This window comes from Hypanus sabinus, chromosome 7 (assembly GCF_030144855.1).
Source record: "Hypanus sabinus isolate sHypSab1 chromosome 7, sHypSab1.hap1, whole genome shotgun sequence".
Classification (NCBI taxonomy): Eukaryota; Metazoa; Chordata; class Chondrichthyes; order Myliobatiformes; family Dasyatidae; genus Hypanus; species Hypanus sabinus.
The window spans coordinates 86,393,232-86,409,107 of record NC_082712.1 but is presented as its reverse complement, the minus strand read 5'-3'; the positions used below and the strand labels follow the sequence as shown (position 1 = coordinate 86,409,107).

The window sequence follows — 15,876 nt, the reverse complement described above, 5'->3', positions numbered from 1 at the left end:
AATTGCTGTCTCACAGTGCCAGCCACCTAGGTTAGTTCCTGACCTCTGGCACTGTCTGTGGGTTTCCCCCAGGTGCTCCAGTTTCCTCCCACATCCCAAACACATACAGGGTGGGTGGGTTAGTTTGCCACTGTAAATTGCCCTTAGCGTGTGAGTGAGTGGGGATCTAGGAGGAGTCGATGAGAATGTAGGAAGAACAGAAAACTGGATTGATGGAGGATTAATACGGAATGTGTGCTTGATGTTCGGGTCTGAGTTGATCAGCCAAAGGACTGATTTAAGTGATGCTTCTCTCTGATGTGATCCCATGTATTAAGTACCAGTTAGTACCAAGCTTGGCTGTGGCATAGTGCTGTCCCTGGTTCCCATGGAAGGTGGATGGTGGAACGAAGTACGATGATTTTATATTCTTTGTCTACTGGCTTCTCGGACAAATATTCTGCTTAAACTTAGTGGCTCCAAACTAGCCCTTAGTCCACATGCTACTTCACCGGTTCTCTTGTGAGCACCTCACTTACTCCCAAGTATCTCATGGTAAACATTGGAAACAGAACGTGGTGGAAATGCTCAGCTTGTTGGGCAGCAATCTGGGATAAGGTGAAGAGTTCATGTTTCAGGTTATTGGACTTTCATCTCAAACCTGAAATGTCAACTCTGTTTTTCTCTCTCTGCCAGTGGCTGCCTGGCCTGCTGATTGTCTGCCTTTATTGCTAATTCACATCAGGTGCAGTTTTTTTTTACTCCTTTCAGCGACAGCATTGCTAGAAAGATCCCAAACCTCTCTGTCCTTCATATCTTTGCTGAAAACCTCTCCTTTTAATCAAACCGCCAATCAATTGTCTTAAAGATGGCAGGTAGGGCCAAGCCAGAGGAAATTCTAGTGGAGACTGGCAGCTGTCCTGCTGTGCAAGTCGTTCATCTGCCCCTCGGTATAGGGGCAGAAGACTAATTGAATATTCTAGTTGCTAGTTCCCTGTGAAATTTTCCTCAGGAGAGCAATTTTATCTTGTCTTAATATTGTTCATTTATTCGTTATATGCTGTGTCGTATGACATGGGTGATCATGGTCTTTCCATGACCATGGTTGTTCTTGGTAAAATTTCCACAGAAGTGGATTGTCATTGCCTTCATCTGGGCAGTGTCTTTACAAAACAGGTGACCCCAGCCATTATCAATACTCTTCAGAGATGGTCTGCCTTGCATCAGTGCTCACATAAACAGGACTTGTGATATACACCAGCTGCTCATAAGACCATCCACCACCTGTGCCCATGGCTTCACATGACCCTGATCGGGGGGAGTTAAGCAGGTCCTACACCCTGCCCAAGGGCGACCTGCAGGCTAGCAGAAGGAAGGAGAACCTTATACCTCCTTTAGTAGAGACATATCTCCACCCTGCCACCTTTAATATCATATATGGATTTATAAACACAGAAAGTGCCTTATGATATTTTATTATGTTAATGAGGTTTTATAAGTACATTGTTAGTTTGACAGTGATTGGAAAATCTCTGAGCAGCTCAAGTATTGTACCATTTGCTGCAAAGAGATTTGAATCCTCAAATATGGAAAACTAGATGGACACAGAAAAGACGAGATTCTTCAGATGCTGGAATTGCAGAGTAAAACACTCAAAATACTGTAAGAATTCAGTGGGTCAGGCTGCATCTATGGAGAGAAGTAAACAGTCGACGTTTCAGGCCGAGACTCTTCATCAGGACTGGTGTTGTAGAAGCTGGTTAGAGGTCTGACAAGATATTCCAAAGAAATATATGGTCATTTTATATGTTACCAGATTCAGTGTTTTGTACTGAATGGTGAAGCATTTCTGAATCATGCTTTTTTTTTTGTGAACCTAGGTTACTTCAGCGATAACATCCTTTGCCATTTCTGTGCCAGTATGATCAGCGGGCTCGTGACGACAGCCGCCTCCATGCCAGTCGACATCGCCAAAACTAGGTGACAAAATTAGCTTATGTTCCTAAAGCGATTGAAGGTGCCAAGATCACTCTCTGCACAACTTGTTTACTTCAGATGCAACATCAGTTTGAATTGCTGGATTTTTGCTTATTTTCTGATCCTTAGGATTCTTTCAGGAGTCAGGAATGATGAGCAGTCTTAACTCTAAGATTTCAGTTTACTTTAAAGAACAAACAATCATACAAATACTAAGCAAGTTAAATAAAGAGCTGAGAAACTATGCTAAAGGTATAAAGAAGCCAAAATGGCATCTCTGAAAAATCTAATACTTTTGTAAGTAAGAGGAATAAACTACTTAATAGACTACATAATTAAAACAATTACATCATGTGGGTAATATGCTACTTAGCCAATGAAAAATGAGAAAGGTGATAAACCATTAGTTTAGCTACTATATCGCTTTCTACCAGTAAGGGAGCTGAACTACCACGTATGTGACAAATACATAAATTTGTTGAAAAGTACAAATCTTATAAAAAGTGTTACTAAAAAATAACAGTGGTTTCCAACAGTATTGTCCATTCTGTGGGAGGGTGTGATGGCACATTGTAGTCAATGAATCATAGAATCATAGATTGACGCAGCCCTTCGGTACAACTTGTTCCTGCTGACCATAATGTCTATCAGCTAATACCATTTGCCTGTCTTTTTTCCATTTCCCTCTAGGCCAAGGGTTCCCAACCTTTTTTTATGCCATGGACCAGTCCTATTAAGCAAGGGGTCCATGGAATTCAGGCTGGGAACGCATGCTCTCTGCCTTTTCTATTCATGTGCTTGTACAGACATTGTAATTGCAACTTCCTCTGGCAGCTTGTTCCACATACAGCCATCTATGGGGGGAAAAGTCACCCCTTGAAGTCTGTTAAAATTTTCCCCTCACCTTAAGTCTATACCTTGTAGCATTAGACTCTCCTATCCTGGGAAATGGGGTGACGGGGTGGAACTACGTCACTTGCAAAGCTGCTCCTTCCCTCCACTACTCCACTAGTCTGCAGGTCAGTCTTGGGCAAGGTGTAACACCTGCATAGCGCGCCCCCCCCCCCCCCCCGCCCAACTGATCAGAGTCACATAAAGCCATGCGAACAGTGACAGATGGTCATATGAGCAGCCGGTGCATTTCACAAGTCCTGGTTATGCGATCACTGACGCTAGGCAGACAATCTCTGAAGAGTATTCATAATGGCTGGGGTCACCTGCCTTGTAAAGACACTGCGGAGAAAAGTGAAATGGCAAACCACTTCTATAGTTAAAATTGCCAAAAACTATCATGGTCATGGATAGACATTTGCCTATGTCATACAACACAGCACATAATGCTGCTGATGATGATTTGGAAAAAGGACTGTGACTCCTTACCTACACCCTTTGTGTTTTTGTGTATGCCCCTCAGCCTCCTACACTCCAGGGGAAAACAATCCGACCTCTTACAGCTCAAGCCTTCCAGTCCAGTAATGTCCTCGTTAATCTTTTCTGGACCCTTTCCAACCTAATGACAACTTTCCTTTAGCTGGGTGACTAGAACTACACACAAATAGGCCCTTCAGCCCATTGACTCCATGATAAACATCCACAACCCATTTACAGTAATCCCATTTTTTTATTCCCTGCACATTCCCATCAAACTCCTACCAGATTCTACTATTCACTTACACACTAGAGCAGGGGTTCTCAATGAGTCAGGAAGCATCTATGGAGAGGAATAAATGGTCAATGTTTTGGGTCAAGAGCCTTCATCAGGACTGGATAGAAAGGGGGCAAGATTTTCCTCCATCATTTGTATGTGTGCTTGTTGCTCTGTTTTCCACCGTCTGCAGAATCGCCGGTGTTTAAAAGCCAACCCAAACTGCTAAAGAAATAGAAACAGAATGAAAATAAATATATGGTTAGAGATCGGAGAGCGAACAGGAGAGGAAGGTCAAGCTGGAGTAAAATATGTTCTGATTGTGGATCGTCTACTATGAAAGGCATCTAAGACTTCTCAGGGTCTTTCCAAAATCCAAGAACTTGGTAGTAAAGATATTTCACAACCACCCCTGGGTAGTCCTTGTTGGACAATCGGGGTTGAGAGGGTTTATTTTTATATCAGTGGATTTCAATACTTTGTTCACCCCTCCCTTCCCTCAGCCTCTCTTCTCCCCTTTTGTTTAAGCTGGAGGTTGCAGGGAAGTTAAAGTTATCTTGTTTACTTCACAGGATTCAAAATATGCGGATGATCGATGGCAAACCAGAGTACAGGAATGGATTGGTGAGGAACCTTGTTTTATTCTCATTGACATCACAGTCGGGAGTGAGGGTTTATACAGGACTTGGACAGTAACACACACAAAATGTGGGAGGCAACATCTATGGAAAATAATAAACAGTTGATGTTTCAGGTGGAGACCCTTCATAAGGACCTGAAGAAGGGTCTTGGCTCAAAATGTCGACTGTTTATTCTTTTCCATAGATGTTGCCTTACCGACTGAGATTCCCCAGCATTTTGTATATGTTGCTTTGGACTTACAGCATCTACAGACTTCCTTGTGCTTGGGATTGAACAATAACTATTGGTTCAACGCTGTATCTACCATAGTCCTTAAGATTTTGTTCTTGAAGGGAATGACTGGCTTGATTCTGATAGGCTGTTTCTGGAGCCAGGAGGCATTGTTGTGTCTGAGAGTGAAGAGGCCGGTGTTTGGAATTCTTCCAAGGGTGGTGGATACTCATGTTGTTAGGCACAAAGGGTAATGGACACATAGTGGGAAAGCAGGGTTGACAAGATCAGCAAAGGTTAAGTCCCAGCTCTGAGTTTCTTTTGTTTCTCATTTGTCTCCCAGGACGTCCTCTTAAAGGTCACCCGACACGAGGGTGTCTTCAGCCTCTGGAAGGGTTTCACTCCCTACTACGCACGCTTGGGTCCACACACAGTCCTCACCTTCATCTTCCTGGAGCAGATGAACAAATATTACAAGCTCTACTTCTTGGATAAATAAAATGGTGACTCCTTTAGCCTCTGCTGCCAGGGGTTTAAACAATTTGGGAGTGGAGGGGTGGGTTAGGAGGACAACACATAACCAGATCTACTATTGACCACTCAAAAGGTTAGGTTGATATTTTACTTTGCCTGAATGTCAGGGGTTAGAAGCCCGTTGTCTGTGTGGTTATGAGAATGTGAACAAGAGTGCACTGTCCTTTGCCCTGGGGAAACACTCCGTTCCCTGAGCACAGTTCAAAGATGCATGACCCATCTGTCCCTTAAACCTTTTTGAACTTTCAGTTACATCATGGGTAATTTGCCTCAATGCTCCAATCCTTAATTAACATCATCAGATTATCATATTGCTGAGCACAAACTGGTTGACTCATTGGCAGTGGGACATATTGGGACATTCAAATGTTGTAAAAGTTTAGGCTTTTATCCCTGCTGAAACACTCTCGTCAGTCCCAAAGTTCCAAACTTAACCCCAGGTTCCCTGATCCCCAGACCCCTCATCCCACCCTAGTCTCAACAGCTTCTTCAGATATCTGACAGACTCTTGATGGGGAATTGCTTCCTGATGCCTTCATTAACAACTTGAGCAGATCGGTTACTGTAACATTATTACAGCGCCAGAATCCAGGTTCAATTCCTTCTGCTATCTGTAAGAAGTTTGCACATTCTCCCTGTGACCACATGAGTTTCCTCAGGGTGTTCCGGTTCCCTCCCACATTTCAAAGACATGCTGGTTAGTAGGTTAATACATCTCATGAGTATAATTGTAAAAAACAGGCTTGTTGGGCTGGAAAGGCTTGTTACCACCCTGTATCTCTTTTAAAAAAAACACTTAACTCTCACTGATCATGCCTCCCCTTGTTCTAGCCCTTCCATTCAAAGGGATCTCCCAGGACTAGTCTCCTTTGAAGATGAGAATTGGAGATGTGTTGGGAAGGAACCCTTGTTGTCTGAACTCTTAGGTCTTGGTGGCCTGCACGGTGGAGGTGAGGAGCAAAGGAGGTAGAGCTTTGGGAAGTTGTTTATTCTACCATAGTGGATATTTACAGGGATCCCATCTCCTGTTCCCATTGTGAAAATTGACCCAGTAGCCAGTCAACCAGTCTTGACTTGTACTGAGACCCTCCGTCCCAACTGTCATGTAGACTTGTACAGAAACAGGCCCTTCAGCCCATCTTGTACATGCCAACCATTATGCCCATCTACATTAATCCCATTTGTCTGCTTTTGCTTGTCTGAATCCTTGGACTGGTGGTTAAACAGGCCAAAGGCTTGTGTCTTTGTTCTGAAGCCTACCATTGGGTTGGGCAAGTTGGGGGTAGTGGTGGTGGTGGAGGGGTTGGTAAGGAATGAATGTCACCCCCTTTTCCACTGCTCACCACTCTGGCTCAAGATAGCAGGCTTAAGCAACATCACACTGGTGCCACTACAGCAGCCTGTTGTAAATGTTTAATCGATCCCAGCCTTTCATCCCCTTCCAGTTATTCTCTGCCTGGACACACAAACTACAAGTGTAATGGGTTTACATTCAATTCCTGCTCTACTGCACAGTTCACTGAGGTTTGTGCTTGGGAGTACAGGTCCTCCCCCTCACCTATTAACAAAGAGATAGTCTCTGAAGAACTCATTATTATGCAAGTTTCTACAGCAGGAGGTATGCCGAACATTTAACTTGCATGACAGATGTTACAAACGAAGGTCTTTGATCTCCTCCTACCCAAGGTGTAGTAAATCAAGTTGTACTTGTTTTAACAAGTCAATCATTGCCAAATGGATGAGCTCAGGTCCTCAAGAGATTACAGTCGGCCCTCCTTATCCGCGAGGGAGTGGTTCTGGGACCCCTCGTGGATACCAAAAAATGCGGATGCTCAAGTCCCTTATTCAACCTGTCTCAATGCGGTGGACATTAGGACCCAGCGGCGGAGCTCTGAATCCACAGTGTTTCTGTTCACGAAAATAATCACAATCACAATTGAAAATAAAGTGGAAATAATAAAGCAGTTGGAAAGAGGTGAAACGCCATCAGTCATTGGAAAAGTGTTAGGTTACAGTCGGTCAATGTTCAGAACAATTTTAAAGGATAAAGTGAGAAAGGCCCTGCCCCGATGAAAGCTACAATTATTACTAAGCAATGCAGTGGTTTAATTATTGGGTTTTGGGGTTTTGATCCTCCACATCAACCAGGCACAGATGGAGAGTGTGCTCGGGGGTGATCTGTCACTGGATCGAACTCGGGAACCTCCATTTCCAAGCCTGGTGCTGAAACATATGTTCTTAAGTGTTTTATATGCATAGAAAGGTAAAATATATACTAAGCCAAACATCTGACTGACTGATGCTAAACAATACCGGATGTACCTGTTCCAACTTACTTAGTAAGCGAACTTAGGATTTTTTTTCAATCCCGATCCACGGTAACCTACGCACATCCTCCCATATACTTTAAATCATCTCTAGATTACTTATAATACCTAATACAATGTAAATGCTATGTAAAATAGTTGTTATACTGTATTGTTTAGGGAATAATGACAAGGAAAAAAAGTCTGTACATGCTCGAACAAGTGCTAGAAGAGAACTTCCGGGTTTTCTGAATTCGTGGTCGGTTGTATTTGCACATGTGGAACTCGCGGATAAGGAGGGCCGACTGTACTTATTGCCCATTATGCCACTGACATGTAGGGCAGCAATGAAGATCCTCCATCGCTGTCTGTCCATATCTTCCCACATACATATAGAATCCAGCCAACATAGTTCTCTAGGTTATTGAAGCACACAAGCCTCAAACCCTACTCCAGTGTTGTGGTCCGTTTGGAGGTTAAGAGCTTCACTAGCTTATTTCACAGATCCCTCTCCACTGGCCTTATCTAAAAGACTGTTAAATGTTACTGGCTGTTATAGACCTGTGTTTCAAAGGCACATCAGGCAGATGTTTTCCCTGCCCTTCATTGCACCTAACAAAACCCTCGAGAAGCAACAAATTGAATTAGAGAAAACCTTTTGCTGCAGTAAAGGTTTAAATAATCATTCCCTTACTTCATTTTCCCTAAATGTTGCTAGAACTAAGCAGCTTGAGTTATGTAGGGAGACTGGATAAGTTGAGGCTTTTTTCCCCTCCAGAGCATAAGAGGCTAAGGGGGTGACCTTCTAGAGCAAGGGTGCACAGCCTTATTTATGCCATGGACTCTGACCATTAACTGAAGGGTCCGTGGATCCACTGCTCCAGACATCTGGCACTTAGCTCCTGGTAGGGTCAGCCATGGTGGTAAGCAAGAGGGAGGTTCCAGACAAAGAGCAATTCAGGCAAGATCTCAGCAGTGGAGCTGGCGGAAGATGATGACACATCACAACTAGTGAAGGCTGAGGAAGGCTACAGCAGTGATGTCTTGCATTCCATGTCACTGAACCCTAACCCTAATCTGTCAAAGACCATGTGGCAGCTGCTCATGCATCAACCTTCCCATGTTAAACAAAGTCACATAGAGGCGTTCTTCATTAAGGGAATTCACCATAACATCCCAGATATGTGGATCCTGGATCAGCCTCTACTGCCACCTGGGACCCACCAATAGAACATCATACTCAACTCTACTACTAATACTAAAATTTCATTAAGTCATGAGGGGCTTAGATGAGGTGACACAGTCTTTTCCTTAGATAAATGACAGCAATAGATTTAAGGTGAGAGTAGTGAATTTTTAAGGTTACCTGGGGAATAACTTTCCACCAAGGGGGTGATGGGTTCTGGAACAAGCTGCCAGAGGAGGCTGTAGAGGCAAGTAAACTGCAATGCAGGCAAATAGGACCAGCTCAGTGAGGCCCCCTTGTCTGAACAAGTTGAACCTCACTATGATTGAACCGATGAAAAAAGACTGGATTTACCCAGGTTGCTCTTTTCAGTCCAACCTTCAGTAGGTCTCTGATGTCAATACTTGCCCATCCTGTGCAGCCAGAAATGATAGGCCTTACCTGAATCTGCTCCTTTTATACTCTCTCTCCAGACCTTTGGTAGTGCTAGAACACTGATACTCACCATGCCTGAGCTGCAGAAAAAGACCAGATTTACCCAGATCTCCTCTTTCTATCTTCTCACTCCGACCTTCAATAGGCCCCTGATGCTAACACTTACACCTTCTCATATTGTATAAGTCGATGGCTTCTAACCAAAGCAGAGCAGATAGGTGGTGTGGACGTACAGTTTCTTTAGTGAGTGTGTGTGTCATTGTGTCCAGGGGATGGAATGGGGGGTGGGGGCAACCTAGGAAAGGAAGGAGCTGCAACAGCAGAGTAGGTGGTGGAGATGGCAGAGTTTTCCATTTAAGGTTCTTTTATTTTGTAGGGCATGCATCAGCCAAACTCTTCATCTCACATCGGGGGTTAGCGACATGGTGCCTGAGGCAAGGCACAGGTTGGAATCGGTCACTGCAATGTCCGAACATTTCTGTAAGTTTTAACAGCAGGCGGGTCACATCACATTGGGAAAGTCAAAATTACTTGGAATAGTATCCTCCAAGTAAAGCGCAATGGCAAAGGCCATCAAAAGTTAAATATGCTAACAACATATTTACATTAGTTTAATATATGTAAACCATTCAAGTAGACTTGAAGATACCTTAACCCACAAATACCGCTAATGGTACCATTGGAAGCTTCTGCCATCACAACATTTACCCAAGGGATTCAAAGGCTGAACTTGTTTAGGAGTCAACATCCCTTGTATCAACATCTTCCTATAAGTCTAGCCTAATTTGTGTGCTGGCTGTATTGATCACACTGTGCTTCTCAGTGATGGAGGATCTGGGATTTGAGAGTCACTCCAGGCATTTGAAACCATCATTCAGTCGTTTCTGCACCACAGGATTACTGTGTTGGCAAAGTTAACTTATCAACTGTGAAGATGGACTGAGCTTCCCATCTGCCCTTTCAGTTGGATGGAAAGGAACTCATGATGTTATGGAAGAAGAGCAAGAGCAGTATCTGGGCTGATAATTAATCCTCAAACAACATCACTATCTTTTCATCAGAAATTACTGTGCACAAATTACCTGCCACAGTTTGCTTCGTGTGACAGACAGGAATAGGTCTTTGTTAGCTGTGATGCAATTTGAGGTAAAGAAAGGTACTGCATAAATGTAAGTTCTTCCACATGCATTTTGGTTTGGCACAGAAAACTGCTGTAGGGACAAGACGTTTCAGATTGACTGATACTAAGACGGGAGCAGAATTAGGCCATTTGGCGCATTGACTGGTTCACCATTCCATCATCTTTGGAAAAGAGTAGATAGTGGACATTTCAGGACATGGTCCTGAAGAAGGGTCTCGGTCTGAAGTGTAAACTGTTTACTCTTCAATAGAGGCTACCTGGCCGGCTGAGTTCTTCCTGCATTTGATGTGTTTTGCTTGAATTTCCAACATCTGCAGATTTTCTTTGGTTTATTCTGATTTATTATCCCACTCACCATTTTCCTGCTTTCTCCCCATAACTTTTGAGGCCCTTACTAATTAAGAGCCTATCAACCTACACTTTAGATATACCCAGAAACAAGGTCTCGACAGTTACCTGTTGCAATGAATTCCACAGATTCACCACCTTCTGGCTAAAGAAATTCCTCCTGATCTCTGTTCTAAAGACACATCATTCTATTCTGAGGCTATGCCCTCTGGTCCTAGACTTTCCCTCTATAGGAAACATGCTCTACATGTCCACTCTAGGACGTTCAACATTCAATAGGTTTCAGTGAGATCCTGCTCATTCTTTTAAATACCAGTGAGTACAAGCCCAGAGTCATCAAACAGTCCTTGTACGTTAACTCTTTCATTTCCAGGATCATTCTCATGAACCACCTCTGGACTCTCTCCAATGCCAGCACATCCTTTCTTAGATGAGGATCCCAAAACTGCTCATGAAACTTCAACTGCAGGCTGACTAATGCCTCAAAGATGCAGGGTCTCAACCAGAAACATCAGTCTTCCCTTCAACTCCACAAATGCTGCTCGACCTGCTGAGTCCCTCCAGTAGTTGTTGCTTTGCTCCAAACTTCCGCACTTGTCTCTTGTGTGTCTCTTAGATTTGGTTGCTGAGCTGTCCTGGATGGTTCTCTGCCATCTGGTAACCCCCAAGATGAATGTGTTCCACAGGAGGTCACCCTATTTGCCATGGTATTACACACCTTCATTTTCTTGTGTTCTACATAAATGCTCCAGGTTACTAATAAAGTGCTTTACTGTACCCCAGGAGGGGCATAGCTAACTGAATGGGGTGAGTTGGGAAAATTCCTTCCTACTCTGTGCACCTCCATTCGCACCATCCAAAAGCAGACAACAGGTTTGTGAGGAATAGAAAAACACCAGCTAACCCCATCCTTACCAGCTGTTGATGAGTTAAGAGAGGGCTGGATCCTCATCTTGAGAAGAAGCTATTATTCTGACTGCCAAGATTGTGTGTAGAAGAGTGATTATTTATTAAAGGAGTAGAGACTGAAGAATGGGTTCTGGGATGTTAAATTGTTTTATTATTGTTACATCTACTGAGTACAATGAAAATCTTGCATATCAGATTGACTATTACAGTAGTGGATTGAGGCTGTACAAGCTAAGACAATATAACAAAATGCAGAGTAAGGTGTTACAGTTACAGGGAAATTGCAGTGCAGGTAGACAATAAGGTACAAGGCCATGTCAAGGCAGACTGCCAGGTCAAGAGTTCATCTTATAGTAGAGGACCGTTCAAATGTCTTAGAAAAGAGATAGATGCTTTCCTTGAGTCTGCTGGTAAATACTTTCAGACTTAACTGCTCCCCTGTGGGAGAGGGGAGAGAATGTTGCCCTAGTTATTAAACTTTGTTAACAATGCAGCAAGCATTGAAAATGGTAGTCGGTATCTGTGAACATGTGAAAGAACTTAATGCTAGGTCATGGTCTTGAACCTTATCTCTGTTCCTCCATGAGTACTGCCTCGTGAACTGCGTATTTCCAGTATTTTTGTTGAATATTTCCAGCACTTTGCGATATCACTCCTCAACTTTTGACTCGCCCCACCACCATCCATCATTGTTAATTTTCAAACTATTGTATTTCTCTGTCTGAGAGAGTTCCAAGTGAAAATTCTGTACTGCTGCCCATGTTCCCTCTTATCTACAAGAGGTGCCGTGGACATTTTTAAGCTAATAGTGATATTAGATCTTGTGACATTTGATTACACAGTAAATGAATGACTTGGAAGGAAAATATTTACAAATAAATTAAATATTGCTTCAATGTGTCAACTTTCTACGGTACTTTGCAGTTGTTCAATGTTGGCAATCTGTGTTATGGAATGGGATTGATGGAGTGTCATAGCGTAATACAGCACAGAAACAGGCTCAACTTCATGCCAGCTAGGATGCCCACTTAAGCTACTCCCATTTGCCCATGTTTGGCTAATAACCCAAACGTCCCTTAAATATTATTGCACCTGGGCAGCTCGTGCTATATACAACCCACATGTTTCTTCCCTCTCTTTTTCCACTAGTTACTTTTTTTTAAATTGTAATTTATCAGTTTTTATTATTATGTACTGCTGCCACAAAGCAACAAATTTCACGACATCTTGCCAGCAATATTAAATCTAATTCTGAAGATGCTGCTCCTCATGGCCCTTTTAAATCTCTGCTTCGCTTTCAAGCTACACCTAGTTTTTTAATTGTTTCCCTGTAGAACAAGACTGAATCCATTCACCATCAGTCTCTCTGTCGTTCATTTTATATAACTCTTTAAGGATAGCAGTCTCCTATGCTTCAAAGAATAAAGACCTTACCCTCCAATGTCTCCCTAAAGCTTGGGATGTTGAGCCCTGGTGACATTATCCTTCCAATTTGGGTCTTTCCTATAAAAGGATGACTAAAGCTGTATATTGTACTCCAAGTGTCTTGTTAACTGCAACATAACATCCAGCTCTTATACTCAATGGCCTGACTGTTGAAGGGTAGAGTGCCAAGCACCAGCTTCACAGGCCTATCTACCTGTGATACTATTTTCAGTGAGCTCAATACTTGTGCCCCTCAGGACCTTACCGTTTATATCCCACCCTGGTTATCCTTGCCAGACTGCAACACCTGGCACTTGTCTGACTTGAAAGCCATTTGCCAGTTCTTGGTCCACTTACCTAGCTGATCAAGTTCTCTTAATTCCTTATCATTTTCTTTGCTGCCTCGGATAATGCTATCTGAAAACTCAGGAGCAGTCTCCTAACTTCATCAGGGACTCAGCCCAAAATGTCGATTGTTTATTCTTTCCCGTAGATGCTGCCTGGCCTGCTGAGTGTTTCACATATCTTGTGTGTGTGGCTTGGATACCTAGAATGAGTAGACTTATTTGGTATTACCTCCCACATCCCCATTACCTTGAAAAGATAAGAGCAGCAGACACAGGGGAGCACTGCTGGTTACATGCCACCCTTAATCGAAAAAACCTATTGACCATTCCATCATCATGGTTGCACCACAACCTTAGTGTTCTCTGCCTGACACCAGGATCAGCTTTATTGCATAGCTCAGGTTAATGGCTCCCTAATGCCTTCACAGGATGAAGCAGTGAAGTAGTTCCAAACTGTCCCAGTGAGTGACAAATCATTAAAACACCTCTTCATCCTCTGCTCCACAGATAGATGCAGTTACCACAGGTGATAGGATGTCTCAAAACCTGGATTAGTAGTGCAAATTTGTTCTATGTGAGGAACAGGGCTGAAGATCAGGTTATGAAGACAGACTCTGAATCTTTATTCTGCTGGGGAAACTAGGAAATTCATCTTCAGTGTCCAGAAACCACAGATGTGAAATGGAGTTCGCCTATTAAGTCCAGTGTGTATTTACGATGGTCACAGCATCAGGAAACATCTACCTCTTTCCCTAACCCTTGTCCTGTTGCATCCTCGCCTGGGATTAAGGACAAACTATTCACCATATACGTTTACATCTATTAGGTATTCGCTGTAGTGTGTTCACACAACATCAGCAATTATAAAGGATTATATAAAAATATAGAGGGTTAAGGATGGATATAGTATAAAATGTGCATATGTATATACATAACTACCAACATAATTTATCAACCCAATACATCACAGGTGTAATGTGAACAAAGTCACCGGAGAGAGGCTGAAGTTAGTGGATACAGAAGTGGTTTATTCAACAAGAACGAACAGCAGGCATCATATTGAGGCTCCTTCAAAGAAAGGTCTGTTCGACCCAGTAGTACATGATATTTTATATGCTAAAGATCAAAGGACAATTCTGTATTTACAATATATCTACAATGCTTCCTTTGACTTACACACAACTTCCACACCTTCTTCGCACTTACACTCCATGCATACCCAAAATGAATGTTAATCAGCATAGTCTGGTTTTTCAATTAACTGGTGTCCATAGCTTAAGGAGCCTATGGTCCAGGGCTGCATTTTAAATGTAATCTACAGTTTACATTCGGGTCTAAAGATTGGTTGCTGAAGTTAATATTTTGCTATATACCCTAAATCCAGAACAAGCCCTAACAATGGGTAAAGCCCTCCCGCTCATTGATCACAAACAACTGAACCACTGTTGTAGAAAAGCAGCTTCCGTCATCAGAGATTGCTGCCACCCAGGCCATCCTCTCTTCTCACTGTTGCCGTCAGGTAGAAGGTACAAGAGCCTCAGGACTCGCACCACCGGGTTCAGGAACAGTTACTACCCCTCAACCATCAGGATCTTGAACAAAAGAGGATAACTACACTCACTTGCCCATCCATTGAGATGTTTCCACAATCAATTATCTTACTTTAAGGACTCTTATCTCGTTATCTCATGTTCACTTTCTTTATTGCTGTTTATTTATAATTGCATAATTTGTTGTCTCTTACACTCTGGTTGATCTTTCATTGATCCTGTTATAGTTACTATTCTATAGATTTGCTGAGTATGCACACAGGAAAATTAATCTCATGGTTGTATATGGTGACATATGTACTTTGATCATAACATATGTACTTTGATCATAAAATTAACTTTGAACTATTTACAATATAAGCAGCACTCTAAAGAGTGTTTTGAAGTGCTTACAGTGCAGTAGCATGATGGAGGTAAAAGTTCGTGGCAGAGGGGCTAACTAGAGTGGCTAATCAGATTAACTGCCTGGGGGAAGAAAAGTTAGTGTGAAATTTTTAATAGCCCTCTAGCACTTTCCAAAAGAGAGATTTTAAAATAAGGCAGTTTGCAGGGTGGGTAGTGCCCACAATTACTTTTCCCACTGCCCATTTGTCCTGGACACATACTAGTCCTGCAGTGATGGTAGACTGCAGCCAAAACTCATATCTTGTATAATTCCTCCTCCTCCTCCTGGTAAAAAAAAGTTTTCCCTCCCCTCCTCTTCCATTCCCCACTCTGGCCTCTAATGTCTTATACAACTTCAACATAACGTCCTATATCCTGTTCTCAGGAAGACCAATGAGCCAAAAGCTTTCTTTACGACTATCTACCTGTGATGCCACTTTCAATCAATTATGGACCTGTATTCCCACATAGCGTTGTTCCATCACACACCTCACTGCCCTTCTGTTCCCTGTGTAAGACCTACCCTGTCTGGCCCTACCGAGTGCAAAACCTAGCACTTGTCTGCATTAAATTCCATCTGCCATTTTTCCAGCTAATGCAGATGTTTCTTTAATAACAGAGCCACTTGTTTTTTTTTGATATTGTATGTTTTGGAAACAAAATTCTTTATGGTGCTGCTGCAGAGAATTGCCTGCTATTTGACTGATAAGTCTTTCACACTTCCTGTTCTACAAAGAAGATGCTGAGGAGTGTTTTCGTCTTGTCAATCTTGTAAAAAGACACTTTTATCCGGAAAGTCATGCATTTGTCCTGGCTTCAGTTGTGAAAACACCAGCATAAGTGCACATACTTCACAGT

At 42.7% G+C, this 15,876-nt stretch overlaps 1 protein-coding gene across 3 annotated transcripts in view; it reads left to right on the top strand.

Moving 5' to 3' along the window:
- The window catches only part of slc25a11 (solute carrier family 25 member 11), a 50,244-nt gene extending 36,057 nt beyond the window's left edge, over positions 1-14,187 (top strand). Inside the window, exons 6-9 of one of the 3 annotated variants that reach the window (XM_059975063.1) lie at positions 1,860-1,959; positions 4,174-4,225; positions 4,797-4,956; positions 14,055-14,187. In XM_059975063.1, coding sequence (XP_059831046.1) covers positions 1,860-1,959; positions 4,174-4,225; positions 4,797-4,952 — 308 coding nt within the window. In that variant the 3' untranslated portion in view covers positions 4,953-4,956; positions 14,055-14,187. Of the gene's footprint in view, positions 1-1,859; positions 1,960-4,173; positions 4,226-4,796; positions 12,213-14,054 lie in introns of those variants that run through there. The other 2 variants (XM_059975061.1, XM_059975060.1) reach the window with 2 other exon arrangements.
- The last annotated feature ends 1,689 nt before the right edge of the window (positions 14,188-15,876 follow it).